This window comes from Delphinapterus leucas, chromosome 14 (assembly GCF_059928025.1).
Source record: "Delphinapterus leucas isolate spDelLeu-1000000601 "Yukka" chromosome 14, BTC_Dleu_Yukka2, whole genome shotgun sequence".
In the NCBI taxonomy this organism is placed as follows: Eukaryota; Metazoa; Chordata; class Mammalia; order Artiodactyla; family Monodontidae; genus Delphinapterus; species Delphinapterus leucas.
The window spans coordinates 23,070,718-23,092,548 of record NC_143142.1 but is presented as its reverse complement, the minus strand read 5'-3'; the positions used below and the strand labels follow the sequence as shown (position 1 = coordinate 23,092,548).

Below are 21,831 nucleotides of genomic sequence, written 5' to 3'. Positions count from 1 at the left end.
TTCTAACATTCTGAGACTGACCTTGGAGTATATGAAAGGGGCTTTGAGAAGTTTTTTATCAGGTACCACACAAGTGCAAGGGGTCGTCAGGGCACAGCCCAAAAGGCCAATGCTTCCAGCATGCTCTGTTCCTCTTATGAGAGGACCTCCCTTTGTCAGACCAGTGGCCCTCATGTCTTTGGGAGTGCAGTCAAATCAAAGAATGCTTTGATTTGTCTAGCTCTTTGTTCTGCGAAGTGCTTTCTTTCTCATTGCCTTGCAGTAATCCTTACAGGAGCAATGGGAAGTCAGTAGGGTAAGTTTTATTTTGCCCTGTTTACAGACAAGGAAACCTAAGCTGAACGAGTAATGGAATTGTGCCTAGAAGCCAGGGTTCCTTCTTCCCAATTTTCCATCTTACCAAAGCTTGTTGCCACTGTGTGGCCTGTCCTCCCTCTTCCTGTCCCAGCCTTAGGACTTTCAGTCCAGCCCCAAGTGTCTACACTTTTCCTAGTAGGCTTCTCGAGTTGTTTTTGTTGTTGAGTTGTTATAATGGATGGCGCACTTCCTGTCCCAGGTCTCCACACACAGCCCCTCACATATACCCCAAGATAAGGCAGGAGCAGCTGGGTAGAAAGGGGCCCAGGAACATAGTATGGAAAACTCTTGTTCCTCCTCTTCTGTGTGTCCAGAAGCCATCTTTCCTAGCCAGCCTCTTTTGGAGGATGCTGTATATTTCCCTTTCCTCTCTGTCTTGGTTTCACAAAAAAGGAGAAACTAAATTTGGACCTGGGAGATCCTGGGTTCAAGACACCAGCAGACCTGACTTCAAGCCCTGGCTCTGTCACTTTCTAGCCATGTGACCTCTCTGAGTCTGTAAATGGGCCAGGTGGTGGCATTGGGAGAGGGAACTGGCCCCATGCCAGTTATGGTTATGAGTATTAAGGGAGGAAATGTTGGTAAAGCACCCAGCACAGTGTATGCCACGAAGTAAGAGTTCAGTGGTACATGGTGGCTCTTATAATTCTAGTGTGAATTATCCTCTAAGGTTTACTTCAGGCCTTTGGCATAATGGTGAGAGAACAAGGCAGTGTGGGTGTGAAGATCCAGACTTCCTCATGTGCTCTGCCTACCCACCCTTGGACCTTGGGGGTAAAATGGGAGCCAATCCCACTCTGCTTGTGGTCTGGAGCTTTCTGTCCTGCCAGGGCAGGTTGGGAATCCCCCAATCAGTTCCTCATTGAGTCATTTGGAACAGAGCCCTCAGGTGACTCTGAGGACTCTGATGCGAGGGCCTGATCTTCTCCTTGGTCTGTGAAGATAAAGCAGAAGTGAGAACAAAATTGGGTCTCCTGAAAGATTCAATTCAAAGCATGCAAGTGTAGGGACTGCCTGGGGCCTCTGCCCTCTTGGGTAGTGGCAGTCACTTGGGGGAGGAGTAAGAGTTTGCTTCATAATTACCACCACCCTCCTGTGTTCCTTGTAGACTTTCATCCTTGGCTTCCTGTCCTGCCTCTGAGTGACCCCTTCCAACCTCCCAGCATAATCACATGGTAATGCCATTTCACAGAAGAGCCTGCATGGTGGACCATGCTTTCACCAATACCACCTCATTTAACTCTGTGAGATATAGTTATTATCATCATAATCTCCATTTTACAGAGGTAGACACCAAATCCTAGAGTGGTAAAGTGACTTGCCAAGCATCACACAGTATATGGCTCTGAGGTCACTAAGTTCCAAGCTCCCTGGGAGCAAAGCTTGTGCTCACCCAGCCTAGTGGATAGCAGTCAGTGCCAGAGTTGAGTGACAGAGCAGAAGAGCAGGGCCCAGATATACCTCCCAGAGCTGTCCTCTGCTCACCCTGGACATTGGATAGTTACTGGCTTGCTGAAAACCTGAGTTTCTTCATCTGCAGAAGCCGGAGGAGGTGATAATTAGAGGACCTATTTCATGTGCTTGTTGTCAGAATTAAATGAAATAATTTAAGTGTTGAGCACCATGTCTGGTCCATAGGAAGTACCTGGTAAGTGTTATAACAAACATTCAATTACGTTAATTGAATATAGAATTATAATGTTGTAAAAGGCCATCATCAAGCACATCTGAACTCAGCCCTGTGCTGGGCTTCAAAGAAGATCCAGAGCTGGTATCAGGCCAGAGAGGGAGTGCCCTTTATGAAGCACTTTCTGTGCTTGTGCTTTTCCCATCTGATCTCAAGGTAGAGGATAGTGTTCCCATCTCAGTGGGGAGAAAACTGAAACTCAGAGTGCCTGAGGTCACAAAGCAAATGAATCTGTCAACACACATTTATTGAGCACCAGCTAGGTACTAGGCTCTGTTCTAGGGCCAGGACACACTGTGGAGAGTGTGATTGGCAGAGCCTCTGTCCCCCAGGAGCGCACCTTCTCGTGGATTGCTGCCTCAGTGGAGTGGACAGTCGAGCGGGGAAGCCAGACTCGCTCCACTGGACTGCTCACATTCCCCAAACAAGCCAGGCCCTTTTCCATTCACTTGTGCTTTCCCATACTGGGTCTTTTGCCTGATGTGCTCTTTCCCCTTTCTTACCCTGGCCACTTCCTGTCACCCTTCAAGGACCATCTCAAAAGTCAGCTCCCCTTTAAAGCTTTCCCTAACTCCCCCCACCCCCACCCTGAGGGCTTCTTGCAGTCTCCTAGCACCTTCTACCCTTCTAGTTTTTCTGTGATAGCACCTGTGTGTGTGCTAGTTATTTACTCACCCGTCTGTCTCCTCTGCCAGATTGACCTCCCTAAAGGCAGGGACTACATTTTATTCAACTTTGTAGATTCAGGGCCTGGAACACAGGCTCTAGAGAGATGTGTATGGAATGTAATGAGGTGCTGATTGTGTTCTGCTCCTGGAGTGGTTAGGAAAGGCTTTGTAGAGATGAGAGGGTATTCTGAAGGAGGCCTCAGAAGATGAGTGGGACTGAATTAGAGTTGGGGGAGGGGGGAGGGAGGGCAGCTCAGAGAGAGGGCCATCTAGAAATAGGGCTGGGAAAAAAGAAGGATGTGTAGAGGGAATAGGAAGGCCTGGGAGCCAGGGCCTGAGGTTTCTGTTGAACAAGGAGGGCAGTAGGGAGCCTTGAAGGAGTCTTGGCAGAGATAAGCAGTGAATCAAGACTGATTTGATAAGCTCTATCAATAAAATTTAGCAGTTTTGTAAGGATGGGTGAGGGGGGCTGTAATTGAGTCATGGGGGCCCCCAGGTGCCCACAGTGAGATTGTGACCTGAGGACCCAGTTGCCGGTGGGGAATTTCAAGTGGTACTCTGCCCCATAGGGGTGGGGGGTTGGGGAAGGGACGACTTCTGTTGAGAATAGTCTGCATACCTCTCTGCGTTTGTCAGGGAGAGCTCCCCTGGGAGTTTTTGCTAAGGTCTGTGCCTTTCCCTAGCTGAGTGGGGGTTGGGGAGGGGGATTCCTTGCTTTTTGGAGCCAGCAAGGCTGGTGCTTAAAGGAACCATTTCTTGCCTCTGACATGGGGGGGGGGGAGGGTGGGGCTGTGCAGAGTGGAGAGTTGGGCAGAGGCCCATGGCACTGAGGCCAGAGAAGGGTGGAGAGAAACTGTTTACCATTGTGCACTGACCCAGGGCTGGAAGGAGCAAAGCCAGGGAATTCCTTATGGGAAAGGGATGCAGGCCCGGAACTAGCTTGTACCAGGAGTGGGGGAGAGTGAAGCAAACCAGACTCTGTGTCTCACCCAGACAGGCAGCCTGGACACTGCCCTACCTCCAAGTCAGGGGTTGCCAGGACGCAGGAGGGAGCACCAGGCTGCTGCAGACCATCTTCCTTTTCTACCCTGACTCACAGCATCGCCTTGGGCAGATCACTTACCCTTTGGTCTCCAGGCTTCCCTGGCTGTCTGGGGAGTGGGTGGACTCCTTAGGTAACCTCACAGGCCTCCCAGCCCTGACCATCAGCCATTTGCACACCACCAACCCACCCTCTCTTGATTCCAGTTTCCTGCCATTGGTTATTATGGAGCTGGCATAAAAACTATTTATACTTTAGTCATTACCACCTCTTAGCTTAATGAACTCCAGAGGTTGTTACTGGGTGTGCAAAGTAGGTCAGCCTTTTGTTTATTCTCACTTCTTTTTCCAGCTCTGGGTGGGAGAGGGGAGCTCCCCCATCTTTGTTGTCCCTGGATCTGTGATTGCACATCCATTTCCCAATTTTCTGCACTTTCATCTTGCTCACTCTTGCCGTCTTAGCACAGTGGGTAGTGGTTCTCTACTTTACTGGGTGATAAAGGAAAAAGAAGGGAATGTAACAGGTATTGAGGCCCTGTTACATGTGGGTCACTTTATATTTATTGGATAGTTTAGTACTCAGTTGGCAGCCTCTACTTCCAGGCTGTGTAACCTTGGACAGATTATTCAGCTGTGCTAAGCTTTAGTTTTCTTGTCTATTAAGTAGAGATAATAAAAACTACTTCCTTGGGGACTTGTGTGCCTATGTAGTGCTTGGCAGAGCTAGTACAGAGCGAGTGCTGGAAATGTATCAGCTCTTACTGTCTCATGTGGTCTTTACTGCTGCCCTCTGAAGGGGTGGTATTGCCCCCATGTTACAGGTGGGGAACCAGAAGCTCAGAGAGTGGAGTAGTCACAAAGTGGCAGAGTTGGGTCAGAAGCCAAGAGTTACAGTCTATGTGTCATTGAGTAAATGACTTAATCACTTGGGGCCTCAATTGCTTCATGGGTAAAATGGGGATAATTGTGCCCTGCTGCGTGTGTGTATGGACCAGTCAGATGAGAAAAGGGATGTGAAAGTGCTAGGTAAGCTGCAAATACCAGTCACCTAAAGCTACCATTAGCTGGCCACCCACGAGGCTGGGTCCTTATACACATCTATTCTTCATTTAGGCCTTATAAAGTATGAGGTATGTGTATGGTCCCACTTGAAGATGAAGTTGAGACTTAGAGGTCTGTCTCCCAGTTGGAGGATCTGGAATGGAAACCTAGGTTGGTTGGCTTCAAGGTCCCCACTCTTTTTACTCTCTCCCACACTCCACCTGGCCTTACCGATGGTTGAGATGAGGAGGATCAATCCTGAGGTCTGTGACCTTGGGCCTTCTGCTTGGGCTGGTTTAGAGAGTGAGGCTTGGAGGAGGTGGTTACACTGGTTCCTTGGGACCAAAGTTTATCTGACACCTTTCGATAAAGGGGTCATGGGCACAGGCACCACACCTGGCTGACTCTGCCAACCGGAGGGGCTGAGGTGTGCTTGGGTGGAAAGTATTGATACATGGCTGGAAGGACAAGGCGGAGAGAGCCCAGGTCTTGAGTAGCCTTGGGAACTGGTCTCCCTCTGAGCTCTTGGAAGTCTTTAGCTTCTGGGTTTGGGGAGAAGGCTAGGGAGCCTGCAGAGCCTGGTGTCAATGGAGTGTCACTGCTGCCTTGGGCCATGGCATGGCACAGCACGGCTAAGCCTAGCTCAGCCTGAGAGCCCGACAGAATCTGGGCTCAGTCACTCTCTGGCTGCCCACTTCTCTCTCCTCTGTGCCTCTCTCCCTTAGGAGGTGGTGGCCGAGGGTGTGCTTGCGAGCTTTGCCCATCCAGCATATTGGCCTCACTGAGCATTGCTACATAGGGGCAAGCCGCTCACTGAGACAGTCAGAACACTAGAGGAGGGTTTAGACTGCCTCCAGGGGTTTGGGGGCCAGAGATAGAGCTCCACAGTGGCACCTGGAGAACGGCCTGATTTCCTCACAACCTGCCCAGGGGAGTGAGAAGCAACACATGAGTCACTATGGCAAAGGAAAGCCCTCGTTTTGCCACTTAATAGCTTTGGACTTTGCCCAAGTCATACAATCTCTCTGACTGGGTCAAGTTTCTCATGGGTCTAATGGAAATAGTAATTAATCTATGAGGATCTCACTGGGCTCTTAGGGGCACAAATAAAATTGCTGTAGGCAACAGTGGCTTGTAGCCCTGAAGGCAATACAGATGAAAATAATGTCATGGAGAAAACCAGGCAGGCATCTGTTGAACACCTGTGAGGTACATGGTGGGAGTTACAGAAGTTCAAGACCCAGTCCAGTTAGGGAGGGACAGTGCTGAGCAATGTGACCAAGTTGTAATGAAATGCTCATTTCAGACCATGTCTTGATTCATTAGTGATTTAGTGCTGAAATCAATTTTAGGGGATTGTGACCAGCATTAAAAGAAGAAGGAGAAAAAAGAAATAGAATAGAATATAGGGCTTCACTGGTGGTGCTGTGGTTAAGAATCCATCTGCCAATGTGAGGGACACGGGTTCAAGCCCTGGTCTGGGAAGATCCCACATGCCGCGGAGCAACTGAGCCCGTGTACCACAACTGCTGAGCCTGCGCTCTAGAGCCCGTGAGCCACAACTACTGAGCCCATGTGCCACAACTACTGAAGCCCGTGTGCCTAGAGCCCGTGCTCCACAACAAGAGAAGCCACAGCAATGAGAAGCCCGCGCACCGCAGCGAAGAGTAGCCCCCGCTCGCTGCAACTAGAGAAAGCCCGCGTGTAGCAACGAAGACCCAACGCAGCCAAAAATAAAATAAATTTTAAAAAATAAATTAATTAAAAAAATAATAGAATAATATAAAAATTGAACTGAAAATATCTGGTACATTGGTACATATAATAGTAAATTGTTTCATAAAATGTATTTTGGTTATATGTGTGTGTGTGTCTAGTCTCAGTCTAAAATGTATTTCTTGGGCTTCCCTGGTGGCGCAGTGGTTGAGAGTCCGCCTGCCGATGCAGGGGACACGGGTTCGTGCCCCGATCCGGGAAGATCCCACATGCCGCGGAGCGGCTGGGCCCGTGAGCCATGGCCACTGAGCCTGCGCGCGCATCCGGAGCCTGTGCTCCGCAACGGGAGAGGCCACAGCAGTGAGAGGCCCGCGTACTGCCAAAAAAAAAAAAACAAAAAAAAAAACTCAGTAAAATGTATTTCTTACTGGGAGTTTCAGTTTAAAACGTTTGAGAAATGGTGTTCTAGGTCAGGATGAAGGTCTTCAGGTTGGAGGACAGCCAGTGAGATCTGGGCAGGCATGGAGGCTGCGTGGGGGCTGAGGGCTTGATCTTTGCAGGCAGAGGAGTATAGTACACAGGAGCATGGGCTGTAGAGTGAGGCAGGCCTGGGTTTGAATGCAGCTACATGGCCTTGAGCAAGGCACTGAACTTTACTAAGTCTTGGATTCTACTTCTGGAAAATGGATATATATAAGTGTTTTGGAAGATGTTGGTAAGTAGTAAATGATGTACAGGTGGTAACTACTATTGCTGCTGTTATTGTTGAAGTTGTCATTTTTATTATTATATTGGGCCCTGAAAGTGTTGCTGTGACTTGGAGAGGGGAGAGGAAAGGGCATTCCAGGTAGGGATGGGTGGGTGACAAGGGATAAGTACGTGTGTGCCTGGTGTGGGGCTGATCTGGCTGAGAATTGTGCAGCCTTAGAAGGGGGTATTGAGATTATAGATAGAAGATACCAGGAAAATTTGGGGGAATTAAGTTTTAACGGTAAAAACTTCAACAGTAAGGGTGGCTTTACCTAGAGATAATGAGGCCCCATCCCTGGAGGAGTTCCAGCAGAGGCTGGGCCACTAGAGACTGTTCTCATTAGGCTCTTTTGGTTGCAGAGACTCCTTCAGGTCACCTTAAGGTCAGAGAGTGAGTGAAACTCTCAGACCTGAAGCATCCCCCATGGGCCATTTGGTTCCTTAAACTGCCATTTGGTCAGCTTCCCTGTCACTGGAAACTGGCTCATGCTCTCCCCCCACTGTTAGGAGGAAGCCACCTCAGGGCCTCTACACCTTTATGCCATTTGCAGGGATACCCAGACCCCAACTTCATCTCACGGCTCCTTTCTGGGCATCTTTTGAGGGTCAATTCACGATGCAGGCCATCCAATCGTATAGGGAAACAGCCTCAGAGAGGGCAAGGGACTATTGTAGAAGGGATTCCTATATCAGACAGCAGTCTGATCAGATGCCTTCTGAGATCCTGACTGACCAGACTGAAGGGTATGTGAACCTTCTGATTTTTTAAAAAATGGGTAGCCTGCAGCTTTTCAGGCGCACATCCTGTATGTAAGAGAAGTTTACCTGTAGTTAGAGAGCATGTAAAGTGCTGAGTGCTCCGTTCAACCAGACCTCCAGACCTCTAGTGTCTTCCTTCCCACCCTCTCCAGGTGGGTTAAACTCCTCTGCTGTTGGAGGAGAAGGCACTCAAATGACCATATTTCCTCAGATTTTTCCCAATTTAAGATTTTAAAAATCAAAATGGATCTTTCAATTGACATGTACATTTAAAGCAGTGGTGGGTTTTTTGTTTGTTTCTGAGCAGATCTTACCAAATCAGTGGTGTAGTTTAAAATCAGTAGTGTCTTAGAATCCAGGAAATATGGTTGTTTGTTTTGTACCCATTTGAAATTCTGGTTTGAGGTTTGATGTTGGGGCTTTGAAACTGCCAAAGCTGTTATCTGGAATCATTTAAAAGAACACCGAACTTGAACGTGTTCTCCTGTGTATTTGTAGTTGGGAGAATGGGTATCTCTAGGGCCCTGCTGTCAGATCTTATCAATAAAGACAGACTGGAGGGTTGAGGTATCAAATGGGCGTATATTTAATCAGATGGGAATTCTCTGGAAACTGGTAATCTCAGGCGAAAGCCTTGCCCTCTTATGAGCCTCCATTTTCTCATCTGCTCTAGGGAGGGATTGGATCAGATATTATCCACATCCATAACTGCCAGCACTTCCTGTTGACTCAGTGTGGGTACCCCTTTTGTTTAGTCAGCTAGAAGGCTCATCCCCTGACTTGTATAAGTGAGTACTTTGTAGGTGATGGGAGGGGACCTTGCCTGTGATGCTGGGCCTTTGGTTTCCGCTCCCTGGGTGTTTTGGGGGCTGCCTGGCGACGTGCATAATTTACACTCCTTTGTAATTTACCTGATCTAAAGGTATGGTCTCAGGTTTTCTCCTATGGGGAGGGATAGGAAGGAGAGTATCCTTGTGCCCTGGTTCTGTCTGTAGGTGGTGGGAGGGTCAGCAGTTCCAGAGGGTGGTAGCCTGTGTCCCTGTGTAGAAGGGGCCAGGTTTGCCCAAGGCTCTTGTCTCTCCTTGGCTGTTCAGCTCCAAGGCTGCTCTCAGGGCTGTGCAGTTCTCCAGATAAAGAACACTTAATAAGAGGACCTGCCCTTTTGTGTCTGGGGGCCTTTGCTCTGCCAGGGCCCCTCCCTCTGCTCTTCCAACCAGTAAAAGAGCAGTGCATTTCCTTCCGGGAGAAATAGAATCAGAGAATCAAGGCCTGGGCCAAACTCTAGCCCCACCATGTCCTGTTCCTGCGAGCCTCCTCCCAAGCTGCCTGAGTGCCTCAACTCCTTCCTGGGAGGTCAGGCAGCTCCTTCCTGGGAGGTCAGGCAGCACTGAGTGCAGTTACTTGGGTAGGATCTGACTTTGATTTGAGTCTGGGTTCTTCCACTGATTTGCTGTTTGACTCTAAGCAATATACCCTCCCTTGGTAACTTGCCGAGTCAATAATGTCAGTACTTTTTTAACTGAAAAAAAAAAAAAGGCACAAAAAAGTAATTTAAAAGATCCATAATCCACTACTTTAAAAATAATTTTAAGAGAGTGTGTATGTGTGTGTAGAGAAGTGCACATATATATTTTTTTTCGTTGTTGTTTTCTTACCAGTATTGCTCTGTAGGCTAAATAAGGAAGCAGCCTACAAACACTAGTCTCCTTCTCTTTGCCCCTTAGTTACGTGAACTCAGGAATTTCCAGGGTCTCACTCCTTGGAAGAAGCTCACTCACTTGAAGCGCCCTCTAAGCCAGGGATTTCGCCTCAGCCTACCTCAGCTGCTTTGGTGCTGCCTGGCGTGGGTCTTCATGCTGAGCTGTTTTCCCCACCAGCTCTAGCGGGCATTCAGAGGCCAGTAGGAGGGCTGGGAGTTTGTTTTTGTCACAGGAGTTCTTCTAGGAGTGCTTCTAGGGTCAGGTACCCTGGCCCTAGAACAATGCCTGTGTAGCTGTGACAACTGCACAGTTAGTAGATGTACAAATACAAGTGGCATTTGATGGGGCTTTGAAGTATGTTTAGGATTTTGATAGGTAGAGACAACTCGGAGAGCATTCCAGCAAAGGGACTGGCATGAGCAAAGGCTGAGAGGTGGGAAAGGGCCAGGGCGTAATTGGGGAAACTATGAGTAACTAGTTTTGTAGAGTGCAGAGGTGAGCATGTTATTTCTGTACTTGTTTGACTGGTTTTTTCGTCCAGCTCTGAACCTTGCATGCTGGCCCTGCAAAGAGGCTTATTTATCGGGACAGACCAGCATGGGAATGCTTTGCTGTAGTGCACAGGTGCAGGCATTCAGGCCTCTGCCCCAGAGAGGCACGGTGACTCCTGGCCCCTTGATGCATTGGGGGACTGAGCACTTGAACCTAGTGTCTCTCCAGCCTATGCCTTCCAGGGAGGGGGCTGCATTCCCTCGCATCTGTGTTAGGGTGTCCATGAGTTAGCAGCTCCAAAGGGAACTGCAGGGATGGAGGGCAGGGGGAGGAATGGAGACCGACCAGGCTGGTGGCTGGGGCCTTAGCCAGGGCCTTTGCTTCTCTTGGCACCTCTGACAGGCCCTGCCCTCTGCTCCACAGGCTAGAGGAAGTCCCCCTGGAGGTGCTGAGGCAGAGGGAGTCCAAATGGCTGGACATGCTCAACAACTGGGACAAGTGGATGGCCAAGAAGCACAAAAAGGTGAGGGTCCTGGCCTTGGGCCTCAGGCTGGGAGTCACAGCTCGGGGAGGAAGTGAAGAGGGAAGAGCTGCATCAATTTGGAGGAGCAGGAGCTTCTCCAACCGCCAGCTGCCTTAGGTGTCCCCACCTGCCAGCTTGGAAATGGGGACAGAAGCTGGCTGGAGGGCAGGTCCCAGGTTTCACTTGGTCCTCCTAGATGACTTCAGACACTCACAGAACTTTGTCCTGGAGTCAAACTTCAAAGCCGCTCTTAGCCAAAAGCCCTTCAGGCAGCTTTCTTCAGCTCTCCTGGGGGAAGTCCTTACTGCTGCTCACCACCTATCAGGGAGGACTTTATAACACTAATAATAGCCAATGTATGTTATACACTTGCAGTGTGCTGGGCACTTGACTTGGATAATCCTTACAACACCCCAGTGAGATTGGTGGTGGTAGTATCCGCACTTTATGGATGGTTACAGAATCAAGGTTTGAACCCGGGCAGTCTAACTTTAGTGCCTGCACTCTTCACCACCACAATAAGGGGCCTTCTTCACCCTCTAGATTAATTTGATGAGTTCCCTCTTAACCCCTTGGACAAAGCAAAAAGAAAGAAAAGTAACCTCACAGTTTAATGGTCTTATAAAAATGAAAATAACCTGTGGTCCTTTCTAGTGGGCTATATTTAGGCACTAGCTCTATCACCCAGTAGGAACATCCTTGCCCACCACATGTATGTGTTGATACTCTTGTCTACCTCAACAGGGTCTACTTACTCCCTGGCCTAGCGGAGGCCTGTCCACAGTCCCACAGCCGGGTCTCTCTGCACAAGTACCCAGTGCACAGTGACCCTGCTGGCCTGCTGTTGTCTGCTGACATGCTGGTCTCCAGACTGGCACAGCTGGCTGCAGGGCTTCGCAGAAAGCCCAGGACCAAAGGTTACATAACGGCTTGGGCCCAGCCCCACGGCCTCCCTCTCTTCGTGCCTGTGGCTAGCTGTGTGACTTTGGGTGAGTCACTTCACCCTCTCAGCCTCAGTTTCCCTGGTCAAGTGGGAATAACAATCCTGTTGCAAGGCTTCTACTGTAAAGCCCTGAGCCCATGGGAGGAAAGGTGCACCCAGGCCAGGGCTCTTTCTTGCTGTTCTATGTGGGCTTTGGGGCATTCATTTTTTGCTAATATAGAAAAACTTTCACTTTAAAAAAAAATTTTTTTTAGAGCAGCTGTTCTTCAGCTGCTTCCTGCCTGACTCTGGGGTCAGTTTTCCTGCTTCCTCAGTTCTCGGGCTTTTACGCTGAGCTTCAGCTCCCTCTCCACTGTCTGCTGTGGTGACTAGTGGCTGGCAGGGAGATGGCTGTGGAATTCTCACCCCAGCCTCCCTCGCAGATGGGGATTCCAGAGGGGAGCCTTGGGGAGCTTCTCTCAGCAGAGCAGCCAGCATCACTTCCTCTTCCCCTTTGCTTCCCTGGCACTGTGGTTAGAGGCCAAGGCCACTCCTGCCCAGCAGGGGCCACTGCAGGAGGCTGCACCCTCCCCTCCCCAGAGGCCCTAGCCCTCTGCTTCTCTCCTGCAGTGCTGGCCCTGGGAGCTCTTACTGCCTTGCTGCGCAGGCTTAGGCTTTCCCCATGGTCAGGAAGTTGTGGCACAGGAAGGACAACACCTGCAACAGGAAGTGGATCCAGACCCACTGCACTTATCCTGAGTCCCCAGGACTGGGGCCAGGCCCTGCAGGGAGGCAGGCCCTAGCTGGAATTCTGTCTTCCCCTGTAGGGCTCTGCTCAAAGTTTGGCCCTGCCCTCCTGGAGTTCAGCAGGCTGGGTGTGGCTTCACATCTCTCCTTTCCTAAGGCCTTACCTCAGATAATGATAATCCCTTGTGCTTTCTGTTTGCTGAGCACTGTCTCTAGCTTTATCATTGCTGATCCCCACCTTTGCCTCCTACCTAAGGAGGAGATTATGATCGCCAGCACCCCTGTGCTGAGGAGGATTCCAGAGGCCAGAGTGGGAAAGGCTGGCTGTATTCCTGGCTCTCCATCCCCACCTCTCCAGCCTTGGGCCTGGGTGAGGTTGCGGCCTCTTTGAGAACTTAGTGAACTGAAGGTATTCCTGGGCTCCCCTGGGGCAGGCCAAGTATGATAGGGCTGTGATATGTGGGGGCTGGCTCCAGCTGAGCTTGGCCCTAGGGGAGCCTAAAGGGTCTGTGGCTCTGGGCCTCCCTTTGCCAAAGCCTGCCCAGACCGAGCGGCTTCCTTCAGGAGACCCTTGTCCCACAGCAGCAGGAAACTGTTCGTGGAGTCTGGGGCAGTTTCCTTCTGCTCCCTTCCTCTCCCTACTTGGCAGGCAGTCCCAGAAGCTCAACTTGGCTCCTATGACCAGCCACTCTGCTCTTCCCCTACTGCCCTCAGCCTGTCTGCCTGTCTCCTTCCTGGTTCTTGACTCTCTCTGACCCTTGGAAAGTTTTGCCTTGTTTGTGCTGGTCATCAGGCAGCCCGGGCCTTCTGTGCTCCCTCCTCTGAGAGCTTCCAATGGGACTCTTTGAGGGGGTTTCCAGGTGAGGGGAAGTTAGTTAGGTGCGAGCCTGAGGCCCAGGGCTTCTGTGTCAGGCATCCTTCTGGGATTGGAGGGGTGGAGATGAAGCCATCATTTATTGAATACAGACTGTGTCAGTCTAGGCATGTCCCCCCTGCCACCATCCCACTTCTAATAGAATCCTAGTTGTTATCATTTTGATCTTACTGTTGATGAGAAGTGATTGGCTAAGGTCAGTGCTGTGAGTAGTGGGGAAGGCCTGTGCCATTTTATTTAGCAAGGGTTGGAATCAGGACTTGTACCCAGGCCAGCTGCCTCGGCCGCAGTCTGGTAATCCTGGGAGCTTAGGGTCAGGGAGAGCAGAAGAGAGGGGATTCTTGACCAAACAAAGAGGGAGCCATTTTGATCAGCTCCCATCTTCCTTCTGAATTCTGCTGAGGTCTTTTCTCTAGGCCGGATGTGTCCTGCCACATAGCTGCTTAAACAAACACTCCCATGAAAGTGCCCAGGCCATGTGTCTGGGCACATTCTGGGTCATCTCGTGAGCTACTCACCCTGTGGCTGAGCTGTGTTCCACATTGTGCAGATCCCTTCCTGGTGACATCCCATGGGGATCCTCTAACTTGTATGGTTCCATTTTGATTCAGTAAATGGTGACGGGGATTCATAATCCTGTGGTAGACTTCAAGAATACCTGTGTTGAGGACTTCCCTGGCGGTCCAGTGGTTAGGGCTCCGCACTCTCACTGCTGAGGGCCCGGGTTCAATCCCTGGTAGTCGGGAAACTAAGATCCCACAAGCCGCACAGCGTGGTCAAAAAATAAAAAGAATACCTGTGTTATCACTGGACCAGGGAACACGGGGACTCTGCCATCACTTGGTGGCAGCATATCTGATTGCAGTATTGTAGCAACAGGGGAGAAGTCCTCTTTTCTCCCCTTTTTCCCCTTTCTCCCCTTTTGCTGACATGCTCACTGAAGGCCTGACAAGCACCAGCAGAAGGGGTGGGCTAGCACACAGCCTCTGGGGGAGCAGCCCAGTGGGATGCATAGGCACAGCCCTTGTTTTGACTTTCAGATCCGTCTGCGGTGCCAGAAGGGCATCCCACCTTCTTTGCGGGGCCGTGCTTGGCAATACCTGTCAGGAGGCAAGGTGAAGCTGCAGCAGAACCCTGGAAAGTTTGACGTGAGTTGCCCTTCCTTCACCCTGTCCTCCCTTCCTCATCTCTTGACTTCCTTTGCGTGGCAGTGATCCTCTGTGTGCTCACCTGGACCTCAGCAGTATGAGTGATTGATGAGATCACTTGTCAAGAGCCTGACTGCCAGGCCTGGTCAGTCTGTGACTCCTGGGGGTACTGCTCATCTGAGGTTCCAGCCCTGAGAAGGCCTCAGTGGGATGGACAGATTTGAAGCCCCCCACTTCCAGCTCTTCCTCTTGACAACCGCCCAGGTTTGCTCTCTTGGACTCAGTGGGCCACCTCCCAGACTGCCTTGGGCCCTGTGCTCTGGGCCTTTGGGGGCCTGCCCAGCAGGGCCACAGAACCCTAACACCTCTTGGCCTCCCATCCTCTACTCTTTCTCCTGCCTTGTCCAAGCCAGCTAGACATGGTTCACCTGTGTTGCTTATGGGCTTGTCTGCACTAGGGATGGCAGAGCCAAACCAGTATCCTTATAGTTTAGAAGCCAGTCAGGGTCAGAGAGGTTATTACCCTCTGAAGCCATGCCTTCCCCTCCTGCTGCCCCCTGGCTCCATGATTGCCAGTGTGAAGAATACCCCCGCCATTCATGGGGCTTCTTGGGGCCCATGTGGGCTGGGCAGCTCCTCTAGCCTGCTCCTCTAGGGAACTAGGGGAGTCAGTTGGCTTCCCCGGGGTTGCCCTGGCTCACCTGCCAGACTTGGCCCCAGGCATCAGGGTATCTCCCAGGCTCTTGGAGCTGGTAACAGGCAATGAGACAGAGCTGCCAGCCACCAGCTCTTTGTTGACATGCTTCATGCTTCAGTGAACACACCTGTGCCGCCAAACCTGTTCCTTGAGAAGAGTAGGCAGGGCAGCCTAGAGTTTCTGCCGTTGACCTGGAGGAGGTGAAAGCTGTTTGCTGGCAGCACTTGGCCCCAGGGGATCAGGGCTTGGTGGAGTGTCTGGCCGGGGTCAGACCTGAATCAGGGCGATTGGACTGTCCCACAGAGCACCAATATTGTGCCCCACTCAGGTGGCCTCTGGACTCCAGAGTCTTCCATCTCTTCCATTTCAGGGGGCTGCATTCTGGGCAGAGTGGGAGGTTCAGGGGTGGGAGTCTCACCTCAAGCCCATAGCTTACCTTTGGCTGCCAGAGCACAGGCATGAGAGCCAAGACTTGGGTGGCCCAGTCAGCCTCCTGGTTCCACAGTTTGCAGACATGAACGCATCCTGTGTGAGCAGCGGAGCACGGAGTTCTGTGTGCTTTACATGTCTGGGGAGTGGTACGTCCAGAGAGGAATTGACCACCTCTGTGGGGTCTTGAAGGTTGCTTGTGGGAGGAGGTAGATTTGCCAAGAAAGGCCTTCAAGATGCTCTGAAGCTGAGTGGTGGGTCCCCAAAGCAGTCCTGGGGGTCAGAACAGTGGTTTGTGAACACACCTGGAAGGACTTTGCCTGTGGGTGAGGTAGAGGAAGTGGATGGGGATGAGAAGCTCCCTCTGGCTGCTGTGGGCACAAGAGCCCAGAGGCAAGGGTGCAGTGATGGGGCTGGTGGTGGCAGCATATCCTGCTCCTGTGCTCCCCCACAGACCCAGGCAGCTGACCCCAACCTCAGCTGTCAGGGAAGGTTCCTCAGCCCCTGGTGGCTCCTTCTTCTCAGCATTTGCTACTTCTTCCTCCTTCCTTAGGCAGAGCAGGACCTTCCAGCCTTTTTCTTACTTGGTTTTCTTCTCTGGCTTCACTTCATGATGGCGCCAGCGCCTGCAGGCTCCCTGGGGGCTGCGGTAGCTGCATCATCCCCAGTGGCCCACACTTGCCTTTGATTCCCAGTACCCTTTCTCCCTGCAGACCCTTCAGCTACACCTTTTCCTTTCTCACCTACCCCTGTGTGGCCGAGTGCCTTGGTCTGGTGAGGTAGCCGGTGAGCATATCCTAGCAACTGACCTTTTGGGTTCCCAGGTCCCCACCTCACTGGAGCCTTCAGGAGAACTTGTGGGACTCTCCTCTCCCTCCGACAAAAGCAAACCTGCATCGTACTCAGACAGTATCCAGCCCTGGGCCTGACCTGCAGGGTGCATAGGACACACACAGGCCCCCATCTTGAGGGTGTGCGGGGCTCTACAGGTTGCACGTGCACCTCTTCAGCCATATGCCTGCTCCAGGGCCCTCCGTGGAAGCGCCTGGCCCCTCCCTCCACCCTCCAGCCTCCAGCACTGCGTCAGCTTTTTCTCTCAGTACTTATTCTCTCATGTCAAGTTACCTGGCACCCGAGGGTCCATATTTCAATGCTGGGACACCCCCACTGAGGGGGCACAAAAGGCAAAAGGGACTTATATGAAGTCACCTGCTGGGCAGGTACCTGGGTCTACACCCATCCATGTGTTTGCTGAGGACCCAGCCTTCCTCCTGGGGGCCTCTCCTGACACTTCCTAGCATGGCAGGCTATGAGTACTTTGTCTGCTTCTCTGGTCAGCCCTCTAGGTTTCCTTCCCGTTGATTTTTTTCTTTCTTTGGTTAAAGTTGAGGTATGAACTTACGTAAAGTAAAATGCACAGATCTTGACCATGCAGTTCAGAGTTTGGACAAATAATAAATACCCATGTAACCAACAAGCAAGTCAAGATATAGAACATTTCAAATGACCAAGTAGTGACTGTTTTGTGTGTAGTAGCTTTGTTTTTATAAATGGAACTCATGCTAAAATGCTCACGGAAGTTCAAAGAAAAGAGTAAAAGTTTGTTGAAACCCCAGCACCCAGAGATAGCTCCAAGGCTAATGGTTTGACAGGTGTCATTACAGTGCTCAGTGCAGCAGGGCACACACTCACACCCCTTCCTGAATATGTGGCACCACTTGTACAGGGAGATGGGCAGCAGAGGAGTTGGGATTGACAGCTCTGAGTCAACCTGGCTTCCAGGCCCAGCAACACCGTTTTTCTAACCACGAGGCATTGGGCAAGTAGCTTTTCTTTGATCCTCAGTTTCCTCATCTGTGAACAGTGTAATGATAGGACCTGCCTTTTGGGGGTTGAGGAGGACAGTCAGTGAGGCCCATGGGTGCCGTCTTAAACTGTGCTCCGAGTGGTGCTTCCAGGTGGTAGCCATTACTTTGATAGTCGCCTTCTATCTTAAGGGTGTAACATAAGGTGTCTGAGTCCTGAATGAAATGCCTAGAGGTTATTTCAAGCCACAGCTGTGATGGACACTCTTACCCACACTGGTCTTCCTGGAGCCTGGATCACCTGTCAGGGTTTCCAGGACTCTGCTCTGCTTGTCTCTGCCCCTGCCCAAGCTTTCTGTCTGACCTGTCCTTGGGAAGGCCCAGTCTCTGATGGGATCGGGTGGACATTTTCCCTGGTGGTGGGTGCTTCTCCAAAACCTGGGACAGTTGTATCCTCCTAGCCATCCCTAACTCCTAAGAGATGCTCTTGACCTTGCTTCCAGGAGCTGGACATGTCCCCCGGGGACCCCAAGTGGCTGGATGTGATTGAGCGTGACCTGCACCGGCAGTTCCCTTTCCACGAGATGTTTGTGTCCCGGGGGGGCCATGGGTGAGCAGGCTGGGCCTTGTGGGCTGGAGGTGGCTCTTCGCCCTTTCCCTCAGAGGGAGAGAGGAGGTAAAATGAGTTTGAGGGTATCTTGGGGTCCCAGGAGTTGGGGGCCCCAAACTACACTGTTAGTTTCCCCTCTTTGGTTTGAGTCTGATGGGTCCTCTTAGTTTCTCCTCTTACGTCTGGGGCAACTTCATCATTTACTCCCCAGAGTGCTAGGGCTTGCCTGGCCTGGCCTTCTTCTGGAAACAGGTTTTGGTGGGGAGAAAGAAGGATAGAGAGTGTTGGGTGGGCAGAGGGTATGTAGGAGAGGAGAGATATGGCAAGCCAGGCCCTGGGACCAAGACAGACACCTGGAACAAAGCTGGCCTGGCTCAGAGGCCACAGCTGCTGAGTGAGGGGCTCACACTTCCAACCCAGACACATCCTTACCCTGTATCTGGCATCTTGCCCTGGCCCTGACCCCTGCTTTCTTTTTGAGCCGCTGCCTTCACCTGTCAAAGGGGAGGTGAGAGTCGATGTGCTACAGTGGGAGACTGACCCCTTGGTGACCACAATCAGGTCACATCCCTCTCCAGGGAAGTGCAATTCTGAGACAGGTCCGATCTGGTGGGGCACAGGTGAGGGTAGTGGGTGGCAGAGTCACACCTGTCATTCCTGCCCCGCTTGGCCTCTCCACAGCCAGCAGGACCTATTCCGTGTGCTGAAGGCCTACACACTGTACCGACCTGAGGAGGGCTACTGCCAGGCCCAGGCGCCCATTGCTGCCGTCCTGCTCATGCACATGCCTGCTGAGGTACCACCAGGCCTTGGGTGGGCGAGCGGCTGGCGGGCAGGGAACAGCCAGCAGCAAGGCCTCACGTCTCTTTTGCCCACAGCAAGCCTTCTGGTGCCTGGTGCAGATCTGTGAGAAGTACCTGCCCGGCTACTACAGTGAGAAACTGGTGAGTACTTGCTGGGCCTGGACCCTGGCCTCAGACCCGCCCCAGCCTGGGTGCCCTTTGTCTAGGCCTTAACTCTCTAAGCCATTCCTGTCCCCGCTTAAGTCCTTCCCAGCCTTCTGTTGCTTTCAGGCTGAAGTCCCAAGGCCTGCCAGGGTCAGGGCTCCCAGGCTCCAGCCTCATCAGTCCCACACTCCCTCCGTCGCTGCCTCCAGCCACAAGGCTGTTGGGCAGGATCGCTGTTCCTCCAGTGCACCGAGTTCCTCCCTGCCTCGGCCTTGTCATAGGCTTAAACCTCTGCCCCTTTCCTTCCACTTCTAACTCTACTTTTCCCTCAGCTTTCAGCCCTCCGGAGCTGTCCTTGACTCTGACAGGTGGCATCTCCGGCACACGCTCCCCCAGTGTTCCTGTTCCTGCCATGTTCTGGTCACTTAGCCCCCTCCCTCTCCCCTCCCTCTGGTCTCATTGCTTCTGTAATTCATGTCTGTCTGGCCCTCTGCACGACATGCCCCATGAGGGGGACTTAGCTGTGTCTGGTTTGCTCATTGTTGTATCCCAGCACCCAGCATGAGCTTGACACCCTGCAACATTAGCCGCCTGAGGAACGAATGGATGCCTGCCTGGAGCTGGGGCCGGGCGTAGTTCCCGCCCTGGCTGCTGTGGGCCCATGCTTATGGCCCTGTGGCTTCACTGTCCCCCCAGGAGGCCATCCAGCTGGATGGGGAGATCCTCTTCTCGCTGCTACAGAAGGTGTCTCCCGTGGCCCACAGGCACCTCAGCCAGCAGAAGATCGACCCGCTGCTCTACATGACAGAGTGGTTCATGTGTGCCTTCTCGCGCACCTTGCCCTGGAGCTCTGTGCTGCGTGTCTGGGACATGTTTTTCTGCGAAGGTACGGGGCTGGGCTCAGGGGAGCACCCTTGCCCCCAGCCCAGCCCAGCCCAGCCCACAGGAGGCCTCTATTTCCAGAGAAACTCTCTAAAGGACCCCTTGCACTCACTGCCCGCTTCCCCCATGCAGGAGTCAAGATCATCTTCCGGGTGGGGTTGGTGCTGCTGAAGCACGCACTGGGCTCCCCCGAGAAGCTCAAAGCCTGCCAAGGCCAGTACGAGACCATCGAGCGGTTGCGGAGCCTCAGCCCCAAGATCATGCAGGAGGCCTTCCTGGTCCAGGAGGTACAGCCCACACCTTCCCCTCGCCACCAGGAGGGAGGGGGAGACTTGAGGGCCCTTTGGCGGGGGGCCTGGTAGCTCTCTACCCCTGAGGCCTTGTGCTCAGCAGCCCAGAGCAGTGTGGACAGGCCCCATTCTTCTGTCTGAACAAGAAGAGGGGGAACAGGCCTAGGTTCTAGAGAATAAAAGTAGGTGCAACCCACCACCCGCATCCTCCCTGGCCCTACAACCACGGCCTTGGCTTTCTTTTCTTATTTTTGTGGACCATTTTTAAAGTCTTTATTGAATTTGTTACAATATTGCTTCTGTTTTATGTTTTGGTTTTTTGGCCCCGAGGCATGTGGGATCTAGCTTCCTGACCAGGGATCGGACCCTATCGGACCCTCACCCCCTGCACTGGAAGGCAAAGTTTTAACCACTGACCACCACCAAAGTCCCAGACTTTTTTTCTTTCTTTTGTGGATTTTTGTCTCTCTGGGGCTGTAACGAGGTGACACATATTTAGGCAAGTGGGCTCATGAGCTTTCTCCTCTGAGGCAGTGGGTCTCAAGTGCCTGGCTCACCTGGCACTCACTTCTGGGACTTGTGACCACCACAGGGTCCAGACCCGCCACCCTTCCTGTGGTCAGCCTTTAGTGACCAGGGCTGGGAGAGCTGAGGAAGAGCAGGGGCCCAGGCTGGAAGGCAGAAAGGGAAGGTTCTTCCTGGTGCCCACCCGCCTGTCACTGCCCCCACAGGTGGTAGAGTTGCCAGTGACAGAGCGTCAGATAGAGCGTGAGCACCTCATCCAGCTGCGGCGCTGGCAGGATACCCGGGGTGAGTTGCAGTGCCACTCTCCACCCAGGCTGCACGGTGCCAAGGCCATCCTGGAGGCAGAGCCAGGCCCGTGGCCCACCCTGCAACCTTCACCGTCCATCCGCCTGCCCCCAGATGCCCCCCTCCCTGGTTCCAAAGGCAAGTACAAGCCGCCCAAGCAGGTCCAGAAGGAGCAACGGAAGCAGGCGAAGGCGAGTGGGCAGCGGGACAAGCCCCCGACCCCAAGTCAAGCCAAGGTGGCAGCTGCTGCGGGAGATGCATGTCCCCCACGGGATGTGCCCCCAAAGGACCCGGTCTACCAGGACCCCCAAGACTCAGCTCCCCAGGACTCAGCCTACCACTGCTCCCAGGAGAGCCTGACATCCCAGGAGAGTGAGGACACCTACTTGTAACCCTGGCAGCTCAGGCCCCTGGGCTGGGGTCTCCACACACCTACACGGTTCACGGACTGACACTCCAGGGCTTGCCCACTCTCTGAGGGCCTGGCTGCCTGGCCCCTGGGTGGCAGAGAGTCTAGCTGGCCCAGCACAGATTCTGCCTGAGCCTCCTTATTTATTTTCTCCAGAGTGGAGCTCGGGCCGGCCCAGCTGGGGCAGGCAGAAGTGAGGGCCGATGGGTGGGGCCTCACTCAGCACCCGCCTCCTGAGGGGATGCTCCCCAGGGCTAGGGCACTGACGTGAGGGGAAAGGGAGGGGAAAAAGGTGGGGTGCTCTTTGTGTAAAATAGAAACATGGTTTTGTACAGAAATAAACAACGCTTGTATAGAGAGCTGCTGTGCAGCTAGGGACTGGGAAGGGGGTGCCAACCCTGGTGCTCAGCATCTCTTCTGCACACCCTCCAGAGCCCCCCATCCTGGTCACAGCCCAGCACTAGAACCTCTCTGAGAAGTACCTTTGCCAGAGGAGATGCCAGATCTAGGGCCAGCCCCTATTCCTG

At 52.5% G+C, this 21,831-nt stretch overlaps 1 protein-coding gene across 4 annotated transcripts in view; it reads left to right on the top strand.

The window, feature by feature from the left end:
• The window catches only part of TBC1D10A (TBC1 domain family member 10A), a 30,405-nt gene extending 8,836 nt beyond the window's left edge, over positions 1-21,569 (top strand). The window contains exons 3-10 of one of the 4 annotated variants that reach the window (XM_089894707.1): positions 10,635-10,734; positions 14,318-14,425; positions 17,860-17,966; positions 18,648-18,762; positions 18,845-18,910; positions 19,610-19,799; positions 19,928-20,082; positions 20,817-21,567. In XM_089894707.1, coding sequence (XP_089750833.1) covers positions 10,635-10,734; positions 14,318-14,425; positions 17,860-17,966; positions 18,648-18,762; positions 18,845-18,910; positions 19,610-19,799; positions 19,928-20,082; positions 20,817-21,287 — 1,312 coding nt within the window. In that variant the 3' untranslated portion in view covers positions 21,288-21,567. Of the gene's footprint in view, positions 1-10,634; positions 10,735-14,317; positions 14,426-17,859; positions 17,967-18,647; positions 18,763-18,844; positions 18,911-19,609; positions 19,800-19,927; positions 20,083-20,816 lie in introns of all 4 variants that reach the window. The other 3 variants (XM_022550863.3, XM_089894708.1, XM_089894709.1) reach the window with 3 other exon arrangements.
• The last annotated feature ends 262 nt before the right edge of the window (positions 21,570-21,831 follow it).